This window comes from Bicyclus anynana, chromosome 18 (assembly GCF_947172395.1).
Source record: "Bicyclus anynana chromosome 18, ilBicAnyn1.1, whole genome shotgun sequence".
Taxonomy (NCBI): domain Eukaryota; kingdom Metazoa; phylum Arthropoda; class Insecta; order Lepidoptera; family Nymphalidae; genus Bicyclus; species Bicyclus anynana.
The window spans coordinates 13,466,588-13,479,865 of NC_069100.1; the positions used below are offsets into that span (position 1 = coordinate 13,466,588).

Here is a 13,278-nt window from a genome sequence, read left to right on the forward strand (position 1 = left end):
AGCTATTTCGGTTATTACAGATCTACTCATTTCTTATTAACAACCTAAATTACATAATAGTACATTATGATATATAAGTGCGGTAAGTTGAAAATTATAGCCGAGCTATATATGGTATATGTTTACTGTGACTATAGTAAGGGAGCAGAGGCTGTAATTATCAGACCACGTATGTCATACGACGTTTAATAACAAATTTGCGAAGAAACACACTTTAAAAACACTTTTTGACTGTTTTCCATATGATGACATTTTGACACGCTTGTTATTATTACACAGATAACAAATAAAGTAAAAGTAAAAAAAAGTAATAAATAAAAAAAGTAAATAATAAATAAAAGTACGGGCACCAGCGTTTTTTTTTTAAGCAAATGCACCAAAAACAGCCAGTATTACTTATAAAGTAAATTAATTTAATTTCTGTTACAGATAAATAGTTGTCATTTATTGTCAAAATTATTAAAATGAAAGAATTAAATGTTTATTTATTATATTTTATCTTACAAAGTTAATTATATTCATAAAATGTTGAATCATTTTTCTGACTTTTTTGCTAAGTTTTAAAACATTACCGTTCGTTTTTATAAGGATGATAAAGGTTTTATATTACATTACAGCACATGTGCATTTTACTTTACATTACGGCACATGTGCGTAATGAGATACATTAAGAGATACTTTACAAGCAAATGTGTTATAAACTTAGATTACATTAAACATTCGAACCTATTCCGACCTTAATCGGGTCCGATTTTGACGAATCTCAAAATCACTTTTAAACGGTTGTAATGGGTGTCGCAGGCTCTTTCTTGCTCGTAGTCCACCACGCTACTAAGAGCTATTTAGAGTCAGTGTCATCTAGCGGCGGACTTAGTATGTAACATTTGTTTGAGTGAATTATCATAGATGGCGGTATTATATTTATGATTTTATTGACTCGCAATTTTTGTGTATTAATAATTAATTTAATCAATTTATTTTTATGAAAGTCTGTCATTTTGAAGTTATATTTACATTATTTACACATTGAACATGGTTAATAAGTAAAATGTTATGGAGCTAAAAGGAGGAAGAAAAAATACGCTGATTTTCTCGCGGAAAAGTCCCGGGCGACAAAAAATTATACGATGAATTTATAACAACCGCCTGTCAATAATTGCAATGCAATTATTATAGAAAACATTTTTAGTGTGAAAATACCGCAACTGAACGTTCGTTCTAAGTAAGGTTGAAGTGCCTGGAAAAAATCATTATCTCTCAGTTTACCCGTGTGGTAATGAACATTGAGCCGTGATAGCCGAGTGTATATGACCTCTGCCTCCGATTCCGGACAGTGTGGGTTCGAATCCGGTCCGAAGCATGCTCCAACCTCCGACGTTTAAGTTGTGCGCATTTTAAGAAATTAATTCCGTGAAAAACCTGCAGGACCTGGAATGAATAGCTTTGTGATAGGGTTAGAGGTTTTATATTGAGTAGATTACGAAATGGAATAAGAAAAAATACATTTTTATTTTGACATCCTGTCAACATTAAGTTCGAATTCCAATAAGACGTGTTATAGGCGACAAGTTCGTCTTTGAGTGTAAAATAGCGGAATCGCATCATTTTTGATTTTTAAATACCAGTCATTAAAATTACTCAACTGGCGGTGGGATGATTCGCCTAATGCACGCCATTGACGATCAATTATTCTCACGTTTTTACAGCACCCACGACTATAACTTATCAGGTCGCTGCGTGCATGACGGCTCGACTTATGAAACGACTTCGCTGTCGTTTGCGCTGCAGAAACGTGAGAATAATTGAACGTCAATGGCTGGCTTAAAGAGCCTACGCGGTTTGTCACGCGTCTTCATCCGTCTCTATGTAAACGGTATTTAGTATTTGGTGATGATAACTTGATATAGTACTTGTGTTTATTTGTTTGTTACAATTTCTCGCCTAAACCACTAAAATTAAAAAAAAGCTTTAGCTACACTGTCTGTTAGTAACATATGCCATATTTTGTCTTCGTGTTTCCTCGGAATTTTCCATTAGTATGATATACTCGTAAATCCAATAATTTCTAGAAGGAAATATATAAATACTCCTGTCACTTCAGTCAGTGCAATGTTGTACAACTTAAGAAATGCTATAATTTACGAGTATTATGACCATCTGAGGAGCCCATAACCGGGTCATCATACCTCACAGCTTATATGAGAAGGGGCTCGGAGGCTTAGGGTGACAATATTTACATTCCCGTGGGCCAGTCGACGTAACCAGTTGGAACACCGTGGTGTTTTGGTCGGTTAATGTCCAACTTAACCGTGTTGCCTCTTCGTAGTGAGAATGTATCTATGAATATTTCCCCACGTAAAAAAAGGGGTGATAATATTTCAAAATGCTCTCTGAGTCATAATTGAGGGTTATAATAATTGAGGGTGTAACAGCGCCAACTTTTCAATTATACATTTCTACTGAATATTTCCAGGAACAAACAATAGCCCAATATTTCATAGTCCAACTCAAAACAACTACTCGTACCATTGCAAATGGGATTTAAACAAAGGATGTCTATAATGAGTATTTAGCTGCCTTTTACAACAGCCCACTACAGACTAGATCTCAATTCTTATTGGAGAGAGAATATGGCGCTTAGACCCATCATTCTGCGGATTGGTGGGGGTTAGTTTGATAAGGTTAGGTCGGTTGTTAGTCATAATGATCGAAGCACAGGTGTGTCACACCGCCAACTTTACTACTTCGGGCTGCTTGTCCGAGGACTCTAACCCAGGATCTGGTGATCCGAAACCATGTAACTAACCACTAACCACTGGACCAATAAAGCAAGTTCCTAATAAAATAACGATAATAATAACTTGTGCATGTATGTATTAGGTATTAGTATGCAACCGAATAATTACTTTTGAAATTTGATAGCAAAATCCTACACAAGCTGAATTGATAGATACTTCAAACAAAAGTCGGTCAATTGCGTCGCTTGGTCGACTATTACTAATGGACTATGAGCCTGTTTATGTCAGACGTTCTACTTTATAAAAGCTAAATGGTCTGACTGTAGTCTGACGAACCAAAGTCACTGACGTAGTCCAACGAGTCGCGAAGCTGAAAGAACAATGGGCAGGCCACATAGTTCGAAAATCCGATGGACGTTGGGGTCCTAAGGTGCTGGAATGGTGACCCCACACTGTAAAGTGCAGTGTTGGTCGCCCCTCACTAGATGGGCTAAGGACATCAGCAGGTTTCAGGGAGCGCTGTATGCTGGCAGCTCGAAACCGTTGTGTTTGGAAGTCCATGTAAGAGGCATATGTCCAGCAGTTGACGTCCATCGCCTGATAATGAAGATGATGAATAGTTTGACATATCATTGTGTTATTAATATTTTTATACACCACCCGCATTATTTCACTTTAATATTTTCCTAAACTTTTGCTGGTTGTCTGGAAGAGATTGCTGTGAAGCTTTTTGAATCCTGCTTCTGTTATCGCCGCGTTGCAACGTCTTGCGCTACGGACGGCTTCAGTGTGCTCGTGGTGTTCGAGCCGTCCACATCTCTTGTTGTGTAATTCTTTATGGGTTACTTGGAATAGGTGGCGAGAGTGACTTGAGTGGGGAGTGTTAGATATCTGTCAAAGGCACCTTTAACCCTACACACATCGTTCACAAGTGTATGACTTCACTCAAGGTCATTCTCTGCCATTCTAGGATTATTTTGGTTACAGTTTGATTTGTTAATTAATTTGTCGTGACAAATGTTGTGAATCACAACCTTTGTTCGACATTAGTTTTCTTATTTTTGTAATCACTTTGAGTCTGCTAAAACTTCTTATTTTCTTATTTGTTTGTTATTATGTTTGTTTCTTTCATTTATCGCAGTCTCTGGAGCTAAAAGCCCGAGGCCGTCCCAAAAAGCGCTGGCTCAACGTCACGCGGACTTGAGAGCCAACAAGGTTAAGATTCTTATCGAGTCAGATGCCCAAGATCGGGCAAAGTGGGCGAGATTAAGTCGGAAAGCGGACCACACAAAGTAAGATCACGCTAGGAAGAAGGAGAGGAGAAAGAAGACCCCTCATATTTTTCAAAGCCTTATCCGCGCTAAACCGCGAATGACGGACGGACGGACAGACAGACGGACATGACGAAACTATATATAAGTTTGTTTCTTAAAGAAAAATCCATTTCAGGGTTCCTTGTGGACTTCGGAACCCTGAAATGGATTTTTCTTCAAGAAACATACTTTTATTGAGTCAATTATTTAACCAGATCCTTATTTATGCATCATATTACATATCTATACACTTTTATACGGGGGTATATCTGGGTTCCCTGGGCCGACGTTGTATGGGCCGGTTGGCATTCCCCTTTGACTATTTGTAAAGACCGATTCTGAGGGTAGGTTCCGCAACCTGCCTTTACATTCGACTCTCTGAAGAACCTCCTCTATCTTCCAAGTGAAAGTCCCAGTAAAATAGGTTCAGTCGTCTACAACGATTAACCCGGACAAATAGACTGACAACAATTTTAAAACGCTGATTGTGTTTATAACTATAAGCACTCGAACACAATTATTTCGAAATCACAGACAGGCACTTCAATTTTATTTACATGTATTGGCATAAATAATTAATTCTGCCTAAGATGAAAGGCGATCCAATTGCCTTTTGTTTGTCAGTTTTCCGATAATGTCACCGGATGGTAATGTCAAAGATGGCCGCCTACGAAACTCGCGGGAGCATGGCGAAACAGCCTAATAGACAAATAATACGCGCATACGCAATACTACAGTGATTGATCGCCTCTAACATTGAAAGTAATTGTTCAACCTAGTGCCCACATCTTGTTTTTTTTATTTTATTCTTTACAAGTTAGCCCTTGACTACAATCTCACCTGATGAGTGGTAAGTGATGTAGAAATCTAAGATGAAAGTACATAGTATGAAGAGCTGATGGACGTTGGGGTCCCGAAGCGCTGGAATGGCGACCCCGCACTAGTAAGTGCAGTGTTGGTAGACCCCCCACCAGGTGGACTGACGACATCAAGCGAGTCGCAGGGACTCGCTGGATGCAGGTGGCTCAGTATCGTGATGTTTGGAAGTCAAAACAAAAAGTCAAAAAGTAACAAAAGGCCTACGTCCTGCAGTGGACGTCCATCGGCTGATATGATGATGATGATGATGAAGATGAAAGTGGGCTAACTTGTTGGGAGGAGGATGAATATCCACACCCCTTTTCGGTTTCTACACGACATCGAACCGGAACGCTAAATCGCTTGGCGTTACGTCTTTGTCGGTGTGGTGGTAACTAGCCACGGCCATAGCCTCCCACCAGCCAGACCTGGACCAAAAGAAAACCTCAATTGGCCCAGCCGGAGATCGAACCCAGAACCTCCGTCTTGTAAATCCACCGCGCACATCACTGCGCCACGCCACACAACACATCTTGTTGTTCATCTTGGCTTACTTTTGTATAAGCTTTTATCATCATCATTAATAACCCATATTCGGCTTACTGTTGAGCACGAGTCTCCTCTCAGAACGAGGGGCGTTAGACATTAGTCCACCACGCTGCCCAATGCCAATTAAGCCTCAATAGCTCAACGGTAAGAACGATTAGATTCAACACCGAGGGGTTGGTGGTTTGATCCCCGCCCCGTTGGTATATTGTCGTCTCCTAATACAGTCTTTCCCGACTAGTTGGAGGGGAATCGAAATATTAGTCATATTATAAAAAAATATGGGAAATATTCTTTCAAAAAAATGCGGACTGGCAGACTATATGTGTACAGACTGTACACATATAGTCTGCCAGTCCGCATTTTTTTAAGAATTAAGATATAGAATTAAGAAAATTCTCAGGGTGTATTTCCTTCACCCTTTGAGACCCGTGATATTTATTTTCTTAAAATACACATAACTGAAAAGTTCAAGGTGCATTCTTGATGAGAAATAGGCTACCATGTTATACTACATCGTAACTTATCAACAGAAGAGATCAGTCAAGGGATAACTTACAATATTAATAACTTTATATTCAATAAAAAAATAATAGAAGAATGAGTAGTTTATAATAACTTAAGTAAATAAAGATTGTATTCTAAACAGTCACAAAAATTGCGCGCTTGTGTACCACATAAAAAAATAATTACAATAGTTTATCATTTTTATGTGCAAGATATTTTTAATTAAGTTTTAGTTTCATAATAATTTCACAGTAAACAGCGGATCTGTGGGCTTTAAGTATTTATTATTTACTTAAGTAATATAATAAAAATGATATATGTATATTAATGTAATTATCATCACATCACATCAACTATTTCAGTAGGTCATTTGGTGCTCAAAAACTTTGGACTTTGGAGCTTTGAAATTTGGTGATTACAGGAAGGTATAGATTTTGATGTGCTCTTTTTGAATTCAGTATTTTGCCACCTCGTATCTTTACCGCTCGTGTTTTTGAAAATAGCGACTAAAAATGTTTTTTTGTAGGAATATAATTTCAAATACTATAGCGACTAAAAATGTTTTTTTGTATAGTTGTCGTTGTTCGAATATAGGAAATTGCTTTGTTATCTGAAGTATGGAAGATGGAAGTCTAAGAAATATCTACCCATTAAAAAAACATTTTTGAAAATTGGTTAATAAATGACGGTTACGAGTATAAGAGGTATAGAAACACAGGAGATAAATAAATTAGTTATCAATTTATATCGTTTAAACTAGAGTAAACTTTATTATAAACGCAAGGTTGTAGGGAAAAAGCTTCAATCTCGCGGCCTTGGCATGATAATTATGTATTAGCTAGTTATATCGCCTGTATATACTTGCCTCGAGGCGGTTTAGAGCAAAATCCTTTGTTATGTTGCCTATAAAAAGTATACCTACTTGCAATCCTTGTAAAGGTTCTCGTACTTACTAAGCTACTATTATTTATTATTAAAGTTAAAGATATGCCTTATTGGTTAAAGCTGCACTACATTTTAAAAACTAGCTCACGCCTGTGTCTTTCAGTTTTTTTTTTTATTCTTTACAAGTTAGCCCTTGACTACAATCTCACCTGATGGTAAGTGATGATGCAATCTAAGATGGAAGCGGGCTAACTTGTTAGAAGGAGGATGAAAATCCACACCCCTTTCGGTTTCTACACGGCATCGTACCGGAACGCTAAATCGCTTGGCGGTACGTCTTTGCCGGTAGGGTGGTAACTAGCCACGGCCGAAGCCTCCCACCAGCCAGACCTGGACAAATTAAGAAAATCTCAATCTGCTCAGCCGGGGATCGAACCCAGGACCTCCGTTTTGTAAATCCACGGCGCATACCACTGCGCCACGGAGGCCATCAAACTTTATTCCTGTATGTGTTTATAACTAACTCTTTTCCTGTAGCGCAACTCCGCGGTTTCACCCCCTGTAGTCCCTGTTCCCGTGAGAATACGGGGATAAAATATAGCCTGACACTCAGTCATAAATAATTTGGCTTTCTAGTGGCAAAAGAATTTTGATTAACGGTTCGGTAGATCCAGAGATTAGTCCCCTACAATACCACAAACTTTACTATATTAGTATAGCTAGCGATTTCACCCGCCTTGTTTTAACTTCCTTAGGATTATGGCTTTAAAATATTGCCTATGCTACTCGCTGATAATGCTTTCCAGTAAGTTGGTTGGTTTTGCCTGACTGAGCGACAACTGAGCGACAACTGTTGACAAAGATTTTGTCTTGTTTGTTACTTTTAAGTGCAGTATTCTAACTTCTATGACCTACTCACTACTCTTTGTTCTATTAAAAACTTCTAATACCGTGGACCTTTCTACTTTCTAATTTCAAAGATTAAAACAAAGTCAAAAAGTCCAAAGTTCATTAATTTCAATTAGGCTTATTTTACAAGATCTTTCGAAAGTTAGGTAGTATTTTTAATAGATTAAGGTGATTGTAATTGGAAGGAAACTTAAAATTTAAGTTACGAGTACCTAACGTGCCTTAGTCCGAGAAGAGCCCATAACAAATTTAGCTTCATTTCCAAAAATACTTGCTCAGTGAGTCTATGACAAATAAGGAAAAAAGAAACATTACCTCTACAGTAATTTCGACTGAGCGTTGATATGTGAATCAAACAGACAGTAACTCTTTTTATATTATATGTATTAGTTTGTTTTAGTTTCACCTTTAGTAGGTATTGCACGATAAATTTAACATATAAGAATTACTTCGCAAAAAAGGTTCTTAATAAAGTGCGAAACGTGCGATCTATTTTTTTTTTCACCGCCCGAACTCAGTCAAGGTTATCTGTCATTTCCGCTTATCTAATACGCCTCGATTGTTTTTATTTTTTTTTGTTCTTTAAGTTCTATAATAGAGCACTTTAAAAATGCCAAGTTGACATTATATGGCAGTTATATGCAGCTTGTGTTTGCATTGTGACATTTTAACGCTCTGGGAACTGGGGTTATGTGAGAAATTCGTGCATTCAGTGGCGCAATATAAAACGTTAGGTCATTTGTAATGTATGATTTGAAAAAATCTCACATGTTTATTTTTTTTTACGTAATACAACAAAAAATGCAATAGTTTTATGCGATTATTATCATTCAAATGGAATGTGGTACGTTCGAATGTTATGCGTTATCTAAATTGCTTGGGTTTTTTTTTATTTCAGGTGATTAAGTATATTTATTTTGCTTAATTAAGTTTTATAACTGGGAGTGCATTATGTACAATTGGAGTTTGAAAGTAATTGTTAATTGAAAATTTAGAAGCAAATATTTAATATTTTACATTTTCTAAAATAAAATGAGTTTCATAGACGTAAACCATTTCAGTCAAGCCAGTTACTCGAGATTTTAATGTATAGTATATCTGTAGTTTTAACAAACAAAAGACCTTTGATATAATTAGATGATGCGAGTGAAGGATAAAGGAAACAGAAAGTGTATATTTTATAAGTTATATCCGTATATTCACACACATCCTCGCCTCGTATATTGCATCTGTACATTTTTTTTTATCATTATCCACAATATAAATTACATTCCGAACATTTAATAAGAAGATTGAGTATTACAAGAGAAAATTTTTTGGCCTATACATCTATCACAGCATTTACCATCCATGGCCGTAACCGCCATGAGCGGCGTAGGCGACGGGTGCGTGGACGACGGGCGCGGGGTGGGTTTGCGACAGGGATGAGGTGGCGACGGAGTGGGAGCCTCCAGCGACGACGGCGGGTGCAGCCCAGGCGCCGTGTCCGGCGGCGAGACCGAGACCGTGTCCGGCGGCGAGACCGACACCGTGTCCGACGGCGACGGGCGCGGCGTAGGCGGCGGCGACGGGAGCGGCGTAGGCGGCGGCGACGGGAGCGGCGGCGTAGGCGGCAACGTGACCGTGTCCGGCCAGCTGACGGGCGACTACGGGGGCGACACCGGCGGAGGCACCGTCGATCTGAGCCTGAGCGGTTTGGGCGGCGTTGACGGATTGCCAAGCGTGGTCCTCAGCGGCGTTGATGGCCTGGCCTTGGACTTCGGAGGCTTGGTCGTGCCATTCGCGGGCGGCGTCGACGGAAGCGCGGGCGTGGTCGGAGGCGGTCACGTGAGCGTCGATGGCGGCGCCTTGGATGTCACCGGGGGGGATGGTGGGTGCGACGGCGGCGTGGCCGACGGCTAGGGGAGCGGCGACGGCCAAGTGGGCGCCATGGCCGAGGGCCAGGCCACCGGCCCAGCCGTGGCCAGCGTTGTAGGCTCCGGCCAGCAGAGCACCCGAGGGTGCTGCTGCGGCGCAGGCGAGGACGGCGGCGGCTACAATCTGAAAATTAAAAAAAAAGCTTTAGCCTCCTCTTCTGTAAACCTCTAAATCCTTCTGTAGACAAAGAGGAAAAACCTTTTGATGGCAATGTGAGAAATAAAACTGAATGTTACTTCATTAAATAGGAAAATTTCATAACAAAGCCTTAAAACTTTCAGTTGTGTAAAGAAGAAAGAGGATGGACAATAATGTCAGATGTCGCATGAAATTTGGAACTTAGTGCAGATGACTTCCGGAAGCAAAGAAACAAGAAGTCTTTGTGAATCCAGTCAAAGGATCAATCCAGTAGGATCGAAAAATCCTGATCCCATGGCAGAGAATTGTCCTGTTCTCTACTTCGTGTCCTGATCCAGAACATTCGGACCGAATGGGGCGTGGTTGTTCGTCACAAAGCACTAGATGTCGAACCGATGTAGGCGAGGTCCCACAAAGGTTCCACGACTCCACGACACTTCACTATTGCACAATAGATTAGGTTGTATTTGCTCAACTGACCAGAAATCTCATCGTGCACTTCTTGGTTAGACTGCTCGAGGGCTACTGATTGGTCTCATTTCGCCGCCGTGGCCTTTTATACTCGCCGGCCGCTTGGTGCGAAACGGAACGGCGTATGAAAAAAAGTAAGTGGTCAAGGGCGGGAAGGGTGCAGGAAGCCGGGCTGTTTTTTGACAGACACACGTTCGAAATTCGAATTCGGGGCTCACATTCAATGTTGTTCATAGACAAATTAAAAAATAAAAGCTTTGTATTAGCAACTGTAATTTGAAACAAATTAACAACTGTTTTCAATAATTCATCTAATTCTAGTTAACCCAGTTGCATTTCTGAGTTTTTGTTACGTTAACTTTGCTAGATTTTACTGACTTCCATTAATGAGGAGGTTTTTTATTTTCGGCTGTATGTATGTTTTTTTTATTTAAGCAACATACTCAGTCCTAATACTGAGAAATCTAAATAACATATTCGAATCTATCTAACAGTTAGTCTTGCATTCCCAAACTGCTTGATCGATTATGATAAATTTCGATTATGAGATAAATTAGACATTGTATATACATTGTGAGGCTGATTTGTCACTAAAATAATTTGCTTATCACATTCGATTTGCATAAGAAAGACTAAAATTTAGCAAGCTCATAATGTGAAAGTTATATACTTTTGTTGTCCAAAATTCAATGTATTGTAAATAATATTTATATTGTCATCTTACACATAATCCTCTTATTAGCGTATATATGTTATATCAGTTATTTAACACTCAATCAATATTGATGAGTTTTGGTTCATGAAAGTATAATTTATCTTCGCACAGAATTAATTTGAATAGCGTTAAAAGGTTTAACTCTAAGCTTACGAGTTGTGTGTTCGTTGTGCGGAAACGGAAGCTCTATATTGACCCGTAAAGAAGATAAAACGAAACAGTATTATTTTTAGGAACAAGTATAGGGATATTTTTTTTTTTGGCTAATTGCCACCCTACCGACAAAGACGTATCGCCAAGCGTTCCGGTACGATGTCGTGTAGAAACCGAAAGGAGTGTGGATTTCATCCTACTCCTAACAACGTAGCCCGCTTCCATCTTAAATTGCATCATCACTTACCATCAGGTGAGCTTGTAGTCAAGAGCTAACTTGTAAAGAATAAAAAAAAACATTGAATGCCGGGAATTACACCAACAAGAATGAATTAAATAAATAAACCATTATGAGGACAATTTGTCGAAATCTTACACAACAACTTTATGTGTATCATTAGAATTTCAGATGAATGTCATCCGATAGGATGCAAGCCTGTTTGATGGGATGTGATCGAGCCGTAGCTAATCCGTGCAGCGCCTATAATTGCATCCTGCGACCTGGTTACATAGTTATTTGCCACATCCATATGATATACTCGCTACTTGAGATAATCTAATATGGGTTGAGCCGTGATAGCCCAGTGGATATGACCTCTGCCTCCGATTTCGGAGGGTGTGGGTTCGAATCCGGTCCGGGGCATGCACCTCCAACTTTTCAGTTGTGTGCATTTTAAGAAATTAAATATCACGTGTCTCAATCGGTGAAGGAAAACATCGTGAGGAAACCTGCATACCAGAGAATTTCTTAATTCTCTGCATGTGTGAAGTCTGCCAATCCGCATTGGGCCAGCGTGGTGGACTATTGGCCTAACCCCTCTCATTCTGAGAGGAGACTCGAGCTCAGCAGTGAGCCGTATATGGGTTGATAACGACGAATATGGGTTTAATAAGATGAATTGGACCTTGGATCAGAACATACTACAATGGCTACTTTTTCGTCTGGAATACTCCATGGTTCCCGCTGAATTTATAAATAATGGAATTTTACGCTAACGAATTTGCGGGCGTCTGCTAGACAAAATGCATACTCTCATAAAAATGTCCACCCCGTCCACTTTCTAAACCGTACGCAGCGGCCTTAGAAATGTCAGGTGACATTCAGTACTAGCATACTCAGAAATTGAATTGCTTATTTACACAAAAGGACACATGCTTACTGACCTATTTTAGGAAGGATTCAAAACCTAATGTTTCTTAGCTCGACCTGGGACACGAATCTATGGTCAACCTTGTGATTTTAATCAACAATTTCTACTCTCCTTTCCAGTTATACAAATAAATAAATGCATAGTCTTCCTTTAAGCTTCCTAAGCTGGCTTTATATTAGCAGAAGACTAATTGAAGTAAAAGACATCAACGCGCGCACGTTAGCTACTATACAAAACCACTAGCCGACGCCGATGCACTGTGGATTCACTCGCGTAGATCCCGTTCCCGTGAGAATACCCGGGATAAAATATACGTTACCGCCCCACACACGATAAAATATATGTTAATCACAAATATTATGGCTTTCTAGTGGTAAAATAATTTTCAAAATCGGTTAAGTAGATCCAGTGATTACCCCCACAACACCACAAACTTTACCTCTTTATTATCATCTCCTTTCCCTTATTCCATTTAAGTGGGGTCGGCAAAATATGTCAATCTTCTCCATTCGTCTCTATTACCCGCGAACTCACTATGCACTCCCTTTACATACATGTAATTATATATGTATTTATTTATAATATTAGTATTTACAAAAACTTTATAATTATGTCTTATTATAACTCAATTTGGTGTTAAATAAAAATATATATTTCAACATAAGTAAATTTAGTTTTAAATAGTGTCTTTATGACTAAATAAAATTATGATACCTAGGACACACAATCCAGTTAGGTAGGTAGGTCCAATACGAGCAGGGAGGTAAACGGTTGGGCAGCATTCGGGAAAAACCGCGACATTTTTTCGTCCTAAATTCCTCAGTGCCTGAAGATGAAAGTCTTTGAACAGTGCGTGTTGCCAGTGATGACTTACAGATCCTAGAACTGGTCGCTAACTGTGGCCCTCATTAAAGGCTCAAAGTCAGCGGGCGATGGAGCTCGGAGTTTCTCTGTTTGATCGAATCAGAAATGAGGAG

The 13,278-nt window shown here is 39.3% G+C and overlaps 2 protein-coding genes across 4 annotated transcripts in view; one reads left to right on the top strand and one right to left on the bottom strand.

Moving 5' to 3' along the window:
* LOC112045964 (WD repeat-containing protein 7) overlaps window positions 1-13,278 on the top strand; it is a 160,915-nt gene that overhangs the window by 104,823 nt on the left and 42,814 nt on the right. The gene's annotated exons all lie outside the window — the stretch shown is intronic.
* Window positions 8,929-10,450, bottom strand: LOC112045968 (cuticle protein 1). Its single transcript, XM_024082394.2, has 2 exons — window positions 10,292-10,450; window positions 8,929-9,796 (listed from the first exon to the last, which is right to left on the bottom strand). Exons 1-2 carry the CDS (start codon window positions 10,301-10,303, stop codon window positions 9,098-9,100), a joined length of 711 nt encoding a protein of 236 aa, XP_023938162.1. The 5' UTR covers window positions 10,304-10,450; the 3' UTR covers window positions 8,929-9,097.